Source organism: Lucilia cuprina, chromosome 4 (genome assembly GCF_022045245.1).
Source record: "Lucilia cuprina isolate Lc7/37 chromosome 4, ASM2204524v1, whole genome shotgun sequence".
NCBI classification, from domain to species: Eukaryota; Metazoa; Arthropoda; class Insecta; order Diptera; family Calliphoridae; genus Lucilia; species Lucilia cuprina.
In genome coordinates, this window is record NC_060952.1 from 75,080,704 (window position 1) to 75,091,065 (window position 10,362).

The window sequence follows — 10,362 nt, forward strand, 5'->3', positions numbered from 1 at the left end:
TTGTACTGAATACAACATGTTATCATTAGCCCAACTGATCGTCGCTTACAATTTTTATACATATACTTGTATACAGGTTTGAGGTGTACGGCTGTCCAACTCTATGCAAAAAAATTACAATCTTGTGTTGGCTGGTACCTTGTTTCTGTTTATAAACAAAGATTAGTATACAACTTTTCTTCAAAATCGCAAGTTTGTAGCAAAAAATCACAAAATAATCAACACTGGACCGGCATTCACAAAAACATGACTCACGCAAAAACCAGAGGTTTCCATCCTAAAAAGTAAACTGAAAAGAAACAATTTTTCAGCTGCAGTTAATAACACGTAAATTTCGTATTAAATCAACAAAAATAAAGTAAGTTAATAAATAAATTGTATATTTATAACCAAAACTAATTACGAAATAAACAAATAACGAAAGATATGGCAGATCCTCGTCTCAGGCAGTTGTCAATCAAAACGGGTGTTGTTAAACGTTTGACCAAGGAGAAAACCGTATACGAGAAGGAAGTTTTAACAGAAAGGAAACGTTTGGATAAATTTAAGAATGAAGGAGCTGATGAACATGTTTTAAAGAAACAAGAAGAAGTTATACAGGAATGTCTAATGATGCTGCCCGATTCCATGAGAAGGTAAATGTTATGATTGAGTCATAATGTTAAAAAAAATTTTAATTATTTTTGTAAATTTTAGGTTACAAAAAGAGTTAGAAGTTTTGGATAAGTTTTTACAAGAAGAAAAAGATTTGGAAGAATCAAAAGAATACGAAGCAGCCAGTTTAGTTGTTAAGGAAGCTAAAGAAGTATTAGCCAAATCCACTTAAGAGACAGATTAAAGTCTTTCTCTTGCTTAATTTCCACTAATTTTAAAACACTACTTAGGCATTTACATACATATACTTTAATGATTTTATTTATAATCTATAACTTTTTTAACTCATGCAAATAACTAATTTTTAAGCAATTAAAAAAATCTCAAATTTAAACAAAGCAAATATGACTGCACCATCTAACCAAGTGTCTCAGGTTAAATTAGCCCTTAAACAAATTGCTGATAATCTACAGCAATTAGAAAAATATGAAGATCCAGATGTAGACTTGTTTAGCCTTAAAACTGACACCGAACAGTTATTAAAACATTTGGAGAGCCTACCTTTAGAAGGCATTCGAAATAAACTAAATAAAAGACAAAGAAAAAGGCACAACAAAAAATTGCAAAAACTTAAAAATAAGCAAATAAATAAAGTGATAAATAAAGAAATTGTTAGCAAAGTTTATGAGGACACCACGACATCTAAAGCTTCAAGGGATAATAAACCGAAATCTCATTACCAAAATAAAAGTGTTAAAGAGTGTCAACGCTTTTTGCAAACTTTTGAATTATTGGAACAATTGCATTTATTACGTGGTCAAAATGCCACAGAAACTTATAAATTTTCATTAAAATTACGCCAAATGAAATCTATCTGGAATAGTTTATTGCAAGACAAGTTGCAAGAGCAAATCCCAGTAGAAGTTAAAATACAACAGCAGTGGAATGAGGTGTTATTTGGTCCACCTGAGAAAACATACTTTCAGGAAAAACCTGATTTACAGGATTTTATAAGGAAAAGGTAAGAGAAAGAATGCTGTGTTAGTAATGTAAAAATTAATAGTTTTTTTGTTTGTTTTACAGGCAAATTTGGGACTCTTATATAGATAGTAAAAATGGTTCATCTATTCCCATAGGCTGGATTTTACCACCTACAAAGGCTGAGGGACAATGGCTAAAATATCTTGCTCCAACTAATAGTTAATTAGAGATATTTGATGATAATAAATTTGTTTTTTTATACAACTAATCTAATTATTACACATATATATATATGAAATTTATTAGAATATTTTTTAAACGTTTATGCCAATTTTTTATGTAACGCATAAACTAATATGTTGGGCCGCCTATTTGTCATTACTTAATGAATTCTGGAATAGTAAGACGGACTTTTTGTCAAAATTAGATACCAGGTGGAATAGAAATACAATGTAATTGGTATTTTTTAGAAAATTCCTAGGATTTCAGTTCTAAATCGGCTGTAGTTTCGTAACTAAGTGTCCAGTCGATAAGTAGCAAATATATAAACTGCCTAATATATAAACAGCTTAATTAATAATAGTTAAATCAATAATCTTTACATGTCCACAAGTTCATAAACAGATAACGATTGAGGGGTCACCCTCTAAATTTTTACAACTACATTTTGTAATAAATAATACTGAAATGAAATCTTTCCCTTTAAATTAAAATCACATATTCCCGTCTACCAGAAAAACACAATCCTTTCTTTTACGTTTTATAAAAGCTTTTTCTTCACTTTATTTTATGGAATTGTTGAGAACTTTTTTGCTTAATAACTAAACACACTAAAATGCCTGCTATAGAGCATATTTTCATTGATTGGAAATTGAAGACTGTTTTTACAGTTTATTCATAAACCCAGTCAACGGCAGCGGGTTTCCAGTCAACGAGTTCTTTCTCATTGAACCACAAGGCAATTTCCTTTTGGGCTGATTCAACAGCATCGGAACCGTGGATAATGTTGCGGCCAACTTGGATGCAGAAATCACCGCGGATGGTGCCGGGCAAAGAATCGGCAGGGTTGGTGGCACCCAACATTTGGCGACCGGTCTTGACAACATTCAAACCCTCCCACACCATGGGAACCACTGGGCCGGAGCTCATGTAGTTGACCAAACCGGGGAAGAAGGGACGAGCAGACAAATCGGCATAGTGCTTCTCCAACAAGTCCTTGGAGGCCTATTGAATAAAAAAAAAGAAAACACAAATTTAATTAGCACACATAAACACCAAAAATATTTTTGTTTATTTCTTTGTTAGCACAGTAATTTTTTTGCTTTTTGTTTTTTCAAACACATGTCGGCCATATCTTTTTTTGCACATAACCTCAATTGAAAACTATTTTTTTTATTGCACTTTTTCAAGGTTATACAATATTTCTTCCAGACAAATTTTCTTTTTTTTCCACACACAACTACTTACCCACATGAATTTCATGGCAACCAATTTGAAGCCTTTTTGTTCAAAACGTTCGATGATTTTACCAACGAGTCCACGTTGGACACCATCGGGTTTAACCATGATAAAAGTACGCTCAGTGTTGCCTGCCATCGCGCTCGATATCAACCAGAAGAATGCCAAAATTGAACCGATCATCATTATAAGTACACGACCCGGGTATTTTAATTATAAGGTGGTGTTAACGGAGCAGCTGATTGTTTTTTGCAGATTTTTTTTACATGTAGTTTGACAGTGTGGTGGCACTTTGCGGTATATGCATACTGTCAAACTCTATATATAAAAAAATAAAATTCACAGCTCTGTTCCGATAAATATTAACGGCGTCGGCTACAGACACTAAAGATGTCGTCGGCGGCTTAAAATCGACAATAAGCCGGCTAAGTTTTCAACTATGTTTACTTTAAAAATTTTCAAAGAATCCGAAAGATTAAAAAGTGGGATCTTAAAAGTGAATATTTTAAAAATCGGGATTGTCGACTAGAGTAGGAAATTTTTGTATTCGCGAATATTATTTTATGTATTTCTCTCCTTATACAACTAATTTTCACGAGATTTATTTTTTAGCTCACGAGAACAATTTTTATTTAAACATTACATTCCGTTTAAAATTTCTATAATATAATTTCTCGGCCATATAAAGACTAGCTATACCCAATGTGTTTCGCTACCCTAGAAACAATACAATAAATTAAAAACACTTGACTATATTTTTCATATTTACATTCTTAGGAATCACGTTCAGGAAACTGAGTTTCTCAACACTGAATAATAATTCGTTCAGTGAACTTTTTTTTCCATGAAATGGTGCGCCTAATAGTACCCTAGGTGTATTTCTTTCATCCTCAAAACCGTTAAACCGCTAACGGTATCTTAAATATTGTTTGCCACCAATAGACAATTAGTTTTTAAGTTTCATTCATTTATTAGAAACCATCATTTGCATTTCTCATTACGTGTTTATAACTATTTCACATTCTACACTTTTAAAGCATCAATTATTATTTATTTATTTTTTTTTTTTTCATAATTAATACGTAGTTTCTGAAACAAAAGTTTCTATGTGTGGACATTAAGGAAACTTCAAAAGAAAATTGAAAAAATGTATTTCAACGAAAGTTTCTTAGTGTGGACCAGGTCTAACTTTCAGCTTGCAAATACATTGATTCATACGCGTAGAATGCGAGAAAGAGTAGAACGCGTGGTGTGAAACGCCAGCTTAAATCTATCTATCAATATATGTATATGAGGATAAACCACTTCCATATAACCTTACTTCCATATAACCTTTCTTTTAGAAAATCTATTTTTTTTTTATCAACAAATTGTTAAAGTATTTCCGATTTAAGTTAAAAAATCAAGTACTGCTTTCTAGTAAAAAAAAAATAATCCACAATTTTAACATACTCTTTGGTGTAGGGTATCATATGATCGACCATGCCCTACTATTCACTATTTTTACAATGTTTTCTGTATTGATTAATTACTTCTTGCTGGCAACACAACGTGTGTTATTGTGAATTATTTTAAACTGTTCAAAATGTGATTTATTCGTTATGAGGGGAAGGTGCTTTAAGTTCGATACATGAATTATGATGTAAATCTAATTTAAATATTCAATATTATTGATTTATTTTTTTTAATTTATAATCCAATTATATTAACAAGTATTAAACATAGGTTACATGCAAAACATAAAGAAAATATATTTAATAGTCACATACATATGTACGTACGAAGAGTTTTCTTTACAACAAAAATGTGGGTATAGTGATAACTGCTTTTCTGCATTTCGATTACGTTTACGTATTCAGCTACGCAATGATCGAAAAAAGCTATTCCCTCAAATAACTGAATAGTAAGAAAAAGAAGTAGCAATTCCGTTTCGTTTCAATGCTTTACTATTGTGTGTATTCTGCATTTCGATCGTAATTACGTTTTTGTAAGTTGTTGTTTATGTGGCGGAGTGCCGAATCGAAATGCAGAATACCAAAGTTGCCAAACGGAGCAAATTTCGGTTTAAATTGAAATGCAGAATAGGGGCTGTCAATGTCAATACGCTTGTTATACAATATTGTTCAAAACGTAAGCTATTTTTTTTCGTTTTGTACAAAGTGCTATATTTCAATTGATTTATTCAAAATTAAATAATTGATTTGTATAATATTATTTGTCTAGATTATGACAACAATAAAAGTTGAATTGCATTTCGCTGTGAGTTACAAGAAAATAATATCTGAAATAAGTCCATAAATAGATGTTCGAAACTTTTTGGTCTTCTTATGAAAATATTTGGTCTTTTTGAGTTCTAAACACCTTTTAGTTACTAGTGTAGTTCATACGGAATTCAAATCCGATTTTAAGCCATTCGCAATTTTAGATAAATCAATAAAAAAAATATAGCACTTCGTATACAAAGCCAAAAAAGTTCCTTAGGTTTCGAACAATACTGTTCATCCTACTGTAGACCCAAAAAAAATATATGTATTTTTTGTTCTTTATTAGATTATATTAGATATTGTTAAACAATGAAACCTATCAATTATTAAGATAGTTGACAATGGCGCTTATACAAATGGATAAATTGGACTTTTTACCTTTAATATTCAATGTTTTTGTAGATAAAGCTATTTGGTTTTTGTCAAAAAAATCGAGGAGACCAATTTTTTTAGACATTTCTTTTGATGAAATACATTAGAACGAACAATACAATCGATTTGGAATTTTGGTGAGTTAGAGCCCTTTGCATGTGGTGATATATAAGATCCTAGTTCTCATATAAGGTTCACTTCAGAAATTACTTTAACTTTCATTACTTAAGGAGACATTTTACATTATAAGGATCAAAATAGCTCAGAAAATGGCTGTTAAAATCGATAACAATGGGACAAAATTCAATTCCAATTGTAAATACAAATATAGGCCTGGTAATTGCCATAAATAAATTAGAACATCCTTTTTAATACAATTTATAAAGGTATTATTTATATAACATTTCGTAAAAAAACTAACACTAAACTAACAAATAAATTAATAATAACGTCATAATTTTTTAATTATTTGCATTAGACATTTCCTCATCTTCATTACCATATAATTCCAAATGTTTTGCAACAAAAAATGTGGGAGGCTTCTTTAAAATCTAAAAGCATACCACGATTATTAGAAAAAAAAAATAAAATAAAAATTTCATACATACTTTTGCGACAGCATCCAATAAAAGTTTCTTATCGAATTCGGCATGTGCTCGAAAGCCCCAATAATAATAAAATCTATACAAAAAATATATAGGTATACTTTCGTAAAAATAATCTATTATGTATAATTATGTATAAGTATAAGTACTTTGTTTCTGACTCCAATTCACTAACAACTTTTTCACGTTTTAGGTAAAGTTGTTTAACAAAAGTTTCCATTATAAGCTTTTTTAAATTTTGGCCAAAATATGGATGGTATTCATCCAATTTAATACGTAAACCATTGAGGAAAAGTAGCAAATCCTCTGTAGTAAATTGTTAAATAAATTGTTAAATTATTTTAAATGTTCTGTGTTTCACATCTCTTACCTTCACTAGTTTTCGTTTTATTTGGAGTATCGGAACCACGCATAAATAAATACGAAAGTATAACAAATAATAAAGTTAAATGGCGTTGTTGTTCTTCATCATACAGTAGCAGTGATTTGGCCGTATCTTGACTAATACAAATATAAGCCTTACCAGTTTTTGAGTCCGGAACATCAAGTAACTCTAAGCCATAAGTCTGAAGTAAAAACATTAAAAATTATTGTAAACATTCTTGGCGTTATAGTTGCCAACTACTTACCTCTTTTAAAGCTGTTTTTGCTTGACTCAAAGACATGCGAAACAACATTCCTTTCACATTTATGGTGCTAACCATATCCTTTTCCTTTAGAGGCAGTTTTGTGGCGGCACCATTTAAAACAAATGTAATGATATTATTGGTATAATTGGAAATTTCATCAACGGAAAAGGATTCCATTTTTTCGACTTGTTTAAAGTAGAAAAACAAAAGAAAGCTATTTGCGGGAAAATAATTTTGTTTACTGCTTCATCTTTTTCTATACAGACATTCACTTGCTTTTGATAACATGTAGTGTTGGAAAACGTTTATTTAGGTTTTAGTGAAAAATATTTTTATTTTTCTATTTCTATTTCTTATTATTTAAGAAATAGAAAAAACAAATAGAAAACAATAATAAAATTTTTATTAAAATAAATATTAAAGTGTTTGATTTATCGATTAGTATAAATTAAGTGGATTTAATAAAATATTTTTTTGTTTTAAATTTAAGTTTTCATCAATTTTCATATTATATATACAATTGTCTTCTTCTTTTTTATAAAACATGCATCGTTTTGATAATCAACAGTGACGTTTTCTGTTCTTTTGTATGGCAACACTGCGAAGTTTAATCTTGTACTCAAAAACAGCAAAAGGGATAAACATCAGATTAAATTTATTTTTAAATTAACTAGTCTTATTATTAATTGGCATTTGGTTGCCAACTCAAAAACCCGCTCTAAAAATAATTACCGTTTGAGTCAATTTTATGTGCCGCCAAGGCGCTTGATGTTGGATACACCCCAGAGAAGAATTTCTTTGTTGCTGGCCGAAAAGACAAAACACTAGTGGTATAGAAAAAAATAGGGGGATATAATTAGTGCCGGTCCACACTAGGAAACTTTCGTAGAGAAACTTTTTCTTAATTCTCTTTTAAAGTTTCTTAAATGTCCACACATAGAAACTTTTATTTCAGAAACTACGTATTAATTGCATTGATTTGTTGTTGTACGAATGAGAAGAATAACAAAACAAGTTTCCGAGTACGGGAAACTCCGTACCGTGAGAGAGATGAATGATATTCCTTCTCTTTCTCTCTCATGCTAAATCAAAAGTTTCCCAAAAAAAGTTTCCTAGTGTGGACCGGCAGTTATATAACTTTTAAACTAGGGTTCTATAAATTGACTTTCGAACAATCGACTTTTTGTCGAAAAAAGTCGAAGTCGACTATTTTGTTCCAAAAAAGTCGATAACTCGACTATCGTCTATGAAAAAAGTCGAAAAGTCGACTTTGTAAATAAAAGTCGAAAAGTCGACTTTGTAAATAAAAGTCGGAAAGTCCAAAAAAGTCGAAAAGTCGTAAAGAGTCGAAAAAATCGAAAAGCCAAAAAGACGGAAAAAGTCGAAAAGTCGACTATTTATAAAATATTAATAGTCGAAAAATCGACTTTTAATTAAATGAAAAAAGTCAAAAAATCGACTTTTAACTAAATGCAAAAAAGTCGAAAAGTCGACTTTTCATAAAATGAAAAAAGTCGAAAAGTCGACTTTTCGTTTCAACTATAGAACCTTATTTTAAACGGTCCTATTTCTTTGTTTGTGTTCCGATTATAAAGAATATAATTATTTTTTATTTAATAAAAACATTGTTAATTGAACAACAAAAATTAGGAAAAGTCGGAAAATATTTGGACCCACATGTAGTAAAAAGTATACAAGAAAATAGGAACGTTTTAAAAATAGCTGAGGTGTCTTTTTTGGGGACTACAGGACGCTCTTCCGGTACAGTATTTTCAAATAAAGTTATTTTAAAAACAAACCTCAAATAATAACATAGTTGGCCACACTTTTAAAAAAATTTCATATTGACATCTTCACCCTATTTTGTTGTTGTATCTTTGTATTCACGTGTTGGCTGGTATTTATTTCATTAGGAAAAAGTAAACATTGCAAATATTTCACAAGAAGATTAATTAGTTATTAAAATTTATAATTAAAAAGAAAACGTTGAATAATTGAGGAAAATGGTAACACAGGAACAAATCAAAGCTATCGGTTGTGTTTTAAACAATAAGGAGAGACCGTTAAAGGAAAGATTTCGTGCATTGTTTACTTTAAAAAATATTGGTGGTGCTGAGGCCATTGATGAGATCAGCCGGGGTTTTGAAGATGATTCAGCTTTGCTAAAGCATGAGTTGGCCTACTGTCTGGGACAGATGCAGGATAAAAAAGCTTTAGGCATCTTAACAAAAGTGCTTGAAGATGTAAATCAAGAACCTATGGTAAGACATGAGGCTGCTGAGGCTATGGGTGCTATTGGTGCTGCCGACATTATACCCATTTTGGAGAAATATAAAAATGATCCTGTTGTTGAGGTGGCGGAAACCTGCAGCATTGCCTTAGACCGTGTTAAATGGTTGCAAAGTGGAGAGAATGTTAAAGATAATAATCCCTATGCCTCAGTAGATCCCTCTCCACCAGCTGAGCAAAACAAATCGGTCGAAGAATTGAAAGCTATATACTTGGATCCTAAAAACAGTTTATTTGATCGTTACCGTGCCATGTTCAGTTTGCGTAATATGCGTACCGAAGAATCGGTGCTAGCTATAACAGAGGGTTTGAAAGATTCATCTGCTCTATTCAGACACGAAGTGGCCTTTGTTTTGGGTCAATTGCAAGAACCATGCAGTATTCCCTATTTAAAAGAGAATTTAGAAGATCGTTTAGAAAATGAAATGGTGCGTCATGAGTGTGCTGAAGCTTTAGGTGCAATTGCCTCCCAAGAATGTATTGATATTTTAAGTCGCTATGCTGAAGATGAAAAACGTGTTGTTAAGGAGTCGTGTGTTATTGCTTTGGATATGTGTGAATATGAAAATAGTCCAGAATTTCAATATGCTGATGGTTTATTGAATTTGAATAAATGAGTGCAGGAACAATGTAAAACTTGAACTTTATTATAACTAATCTTTTTTTTTATTATTAACATTATGTACATATTGATTACATTGATAAATAACGAATAAACTGATAACTACTACTAAAGTGTGAGTTATTTAATTGTTTAAAAAGGAATTTTATTAACTGGAATATTGTCTGTTGAAATTTTATTGATGTATATATATTGAGAATAAGCAATCAGATCATATAATAAACCTTAAAATTGGCCACAAATGGTAGTTTACGACATGCTGTGATGGAGATTTTTCAGATACGGAGACAATGAAACTTATTGCTTTAAAGAAGTATAATTTGGTCTAACAATTTTGAGTTTTTCAAAGTGTGTTGCTCTGTTTCGTCAATGTTATTGCCTATTAATAAGAATTTCTTTAAAAATGCTAGTAATTGCCTATTAATAAGAATTTCTTTAAAAATGCTAGCATTTTCTTACCCCCACATTTTATAAAACGAAACTTTCGTTAACGTAAAATATTTCTTTGAAGAATACTGGGAAATTTTTAAAAATTTTAATTTTTTCCA

At 30.7% G+C, this 10,362-nt stretch overlaps 5 protein-coding genes across 6 annotated transcripts; 3 read left to right on the plus strand and 2 right to left on the minus strand.

The window, feature by feature from the left end:
- The first annotated feature begins 197 nt into the window (after positions 1 to 197).
- Positions 198 to 982, plus strand: LOC111688400 (tubulin-specific chaperone A). Of its 2 annotated transcripts, XM_023450904.2 has the most exons (3): positions 198 to 358; positions 425 to 635; positions 697 to 982. In XM_023450904.2, the coding sequence occupies exons 2-3, from the start codon at positions 427 to 429 to the stop codon at positions 824 to 826; spliced, it is 339 nt and encodes a 112-aa protein (XP_023306672.2). In that variant the 5' UTR covers positions 198 to 358; positions 425 to 426; the 3' UTR covers positions 827 to 982. The 2 variants fall into 2 exon arrangements, with proteins under 2 accessions (XP_023306672.2, XP_023306671.2); XM_023450903.2 differs by lacking the exon at positions 198 to 358 and having other exon boundaries at positions 387 to 635.
- Positions 983 to 996: 14 nt separating this feature from the next.
- On the plus strand, positions 997 to 1,873 carry LOC111688399. Its single transcript, XM_023450902.2, has 2 exons — positions 997 to 1,615; positions 1,678 to 1,873. The coding sequence occupies exons 1-2, from the start codon at positions 999 to 1,001 to the stop codon at positions 1,796 to 1,798; spliced, it is 738 nt and encodes a 245-aa protein (XP_023306670.2). The 5' UTR covers positions 997 to 998; the 3' UTR covers positions 1,799 to 1,873.
- Positions 1,874 to 2,326: 453 nt separating this feature from the next.
- Positions 2,327 to 3,309, minus strand: LOC111688407 (nucleoside diphosphate kinase). The gene is made up of 2 exons (XM_023450912.2): positions 3,043 to 3,309; positions 2,327 to 2,799 (listed from the first exon to the last, which is right to left on the minus strand). Exons 1-2 carry the CDS (start codon positions 3,217 to 3,219, stop codon positions 2,467 to 2,469), a joined length of 510 nt encoding a protein of 169 aa, XP_023306680.1. The 5' UTR covers positions 3,220 to 3,309; the 3' UTR covers positions 2,327 to 2,466.
- Positions 3,310 to 5,561: 2,252 nt separating this feature from the next.
- LOC111688402 lies at positions 5,562 to 7,155 on the minus strand. The gene is made up of 5 exons (XM_023450906.2): positions 6,904 to 7,155; positions 6,645 to 6,840; positions 6,424 to 6,580; positions 6,278 to 6,350; positions 5,562 to 6,220 (listed from the first exon to the last, which is right to left on the minus strand). Exons 1-5 carry the CDS (start codon positions 7,078 to 7,080, stop codon positions 6,131 to 6,133), a joined length of 693 nt encoding a protein of 230 aa, XP_023306674.2. The 5' UTR covers positions 7,081 to 7,155; the 3' UTR covers positions 5,562 to 6,130.
- Positions 7,156 to 8,765: 1,610 nt separating this feature from the next.
- LOC111688401 (deoxyhypusine hydroxylase) lies at positions 8,766 to 9,927 on the plus strand. The gene has a single exon (XM_023450905.2). It carries the CDS (start codon positions 8,907 to 8,909, stop codon positions 9,807 to 9,809), a length of 903 nt encoding a protein of 300 aa, XP_023306673.1. The 5' UTR covers positions 8,766 to 8,906; the 3' UTR covers positions 9,810 to 9,927.
- Positions 9,928 to 10,362: the final 435 nt, after the last annotated feature.

What these genes read in the sequence shown, in the direction of transcription:
- LOC111688407 (XM_023450912.2), bottom strand. Translation starts at nt 3,219, where the DNA reads ATGATGATCGGTTCAATTTTGGCATTCTTCTGGTTGATATCGAGCGCG. An exon ending in TTGCCATGAAATTCATGTGG is followed by an intron (nt 2,800 to 3,042) that starts GTAAGTAGTTGT and finishes TTTATTCAATAG; the next exon opens with GCCTCCAAGGACTTGTTGGA.
- LOC111688399 (XM_023450902.2), top strand. Translation starts at nt 999, where the DNA reads ATGACTGCACCATCTAACCAAGTGTCTCAGGTTAAATTAGCCCTTAAA. An exon ending in CAGGATTTTATAAGGAAAAG is followed by an intron (nt 1,616 to 1,677) that starts GTAAGAGAAAGA and finishes TTTGTTTTACAG; the next exon opens with GCAAATTTGGGACTCTTATA.
- LOC111688400 (XM_023450904.2), top strand. Translation starts at nt 427, where the DNA reads ATGGCAGATCCTCGTCTCAGGCAGTTGTCAATCAAAACGGGTGTTGTT. An exon ending in CTGCCCGATTCCATGAGAAG is followed by an intron (nt 636 to 696) that starts GTAAATGTTATG and finishes TGTAAATTTTAG; the next exon opens with GTTACAAAAAGAGTTAGAAG.
- LOC111688401 (XM_023450905.2), top strand. Translation starts at nt 8,907, where the DNA reads ATGGTAACACAGGAACAAATCAAAGCTATCGGTTGTGTTTTAAACAAT.
- LOC111688402 (XM_023450906.2), bottom strand. Translation starts at nt 7,080, where the DNA reads ATGGAATCCTTTTCCGTTGATGAAATTTCCAATTATACCAATAATATC. An exon ending in TAAAACGAAAACTAGTGAAG is followed by an intron (nt 6,581 to 6,644) that starts GTAAGAGATGTG and finishes AATTTACTACAG; the next exon opens with AGGATTTGCTACTTTTCCTC. An exon ending in TATTGGATGCTGTCGCAAAA is followed by an intron (nt 6,221 to 6,277) that starts GTATGTATGAAA and finishes GTATGCTTTTAG; the next exon opens with ATTTTAAAGAAGCCTCCCAC.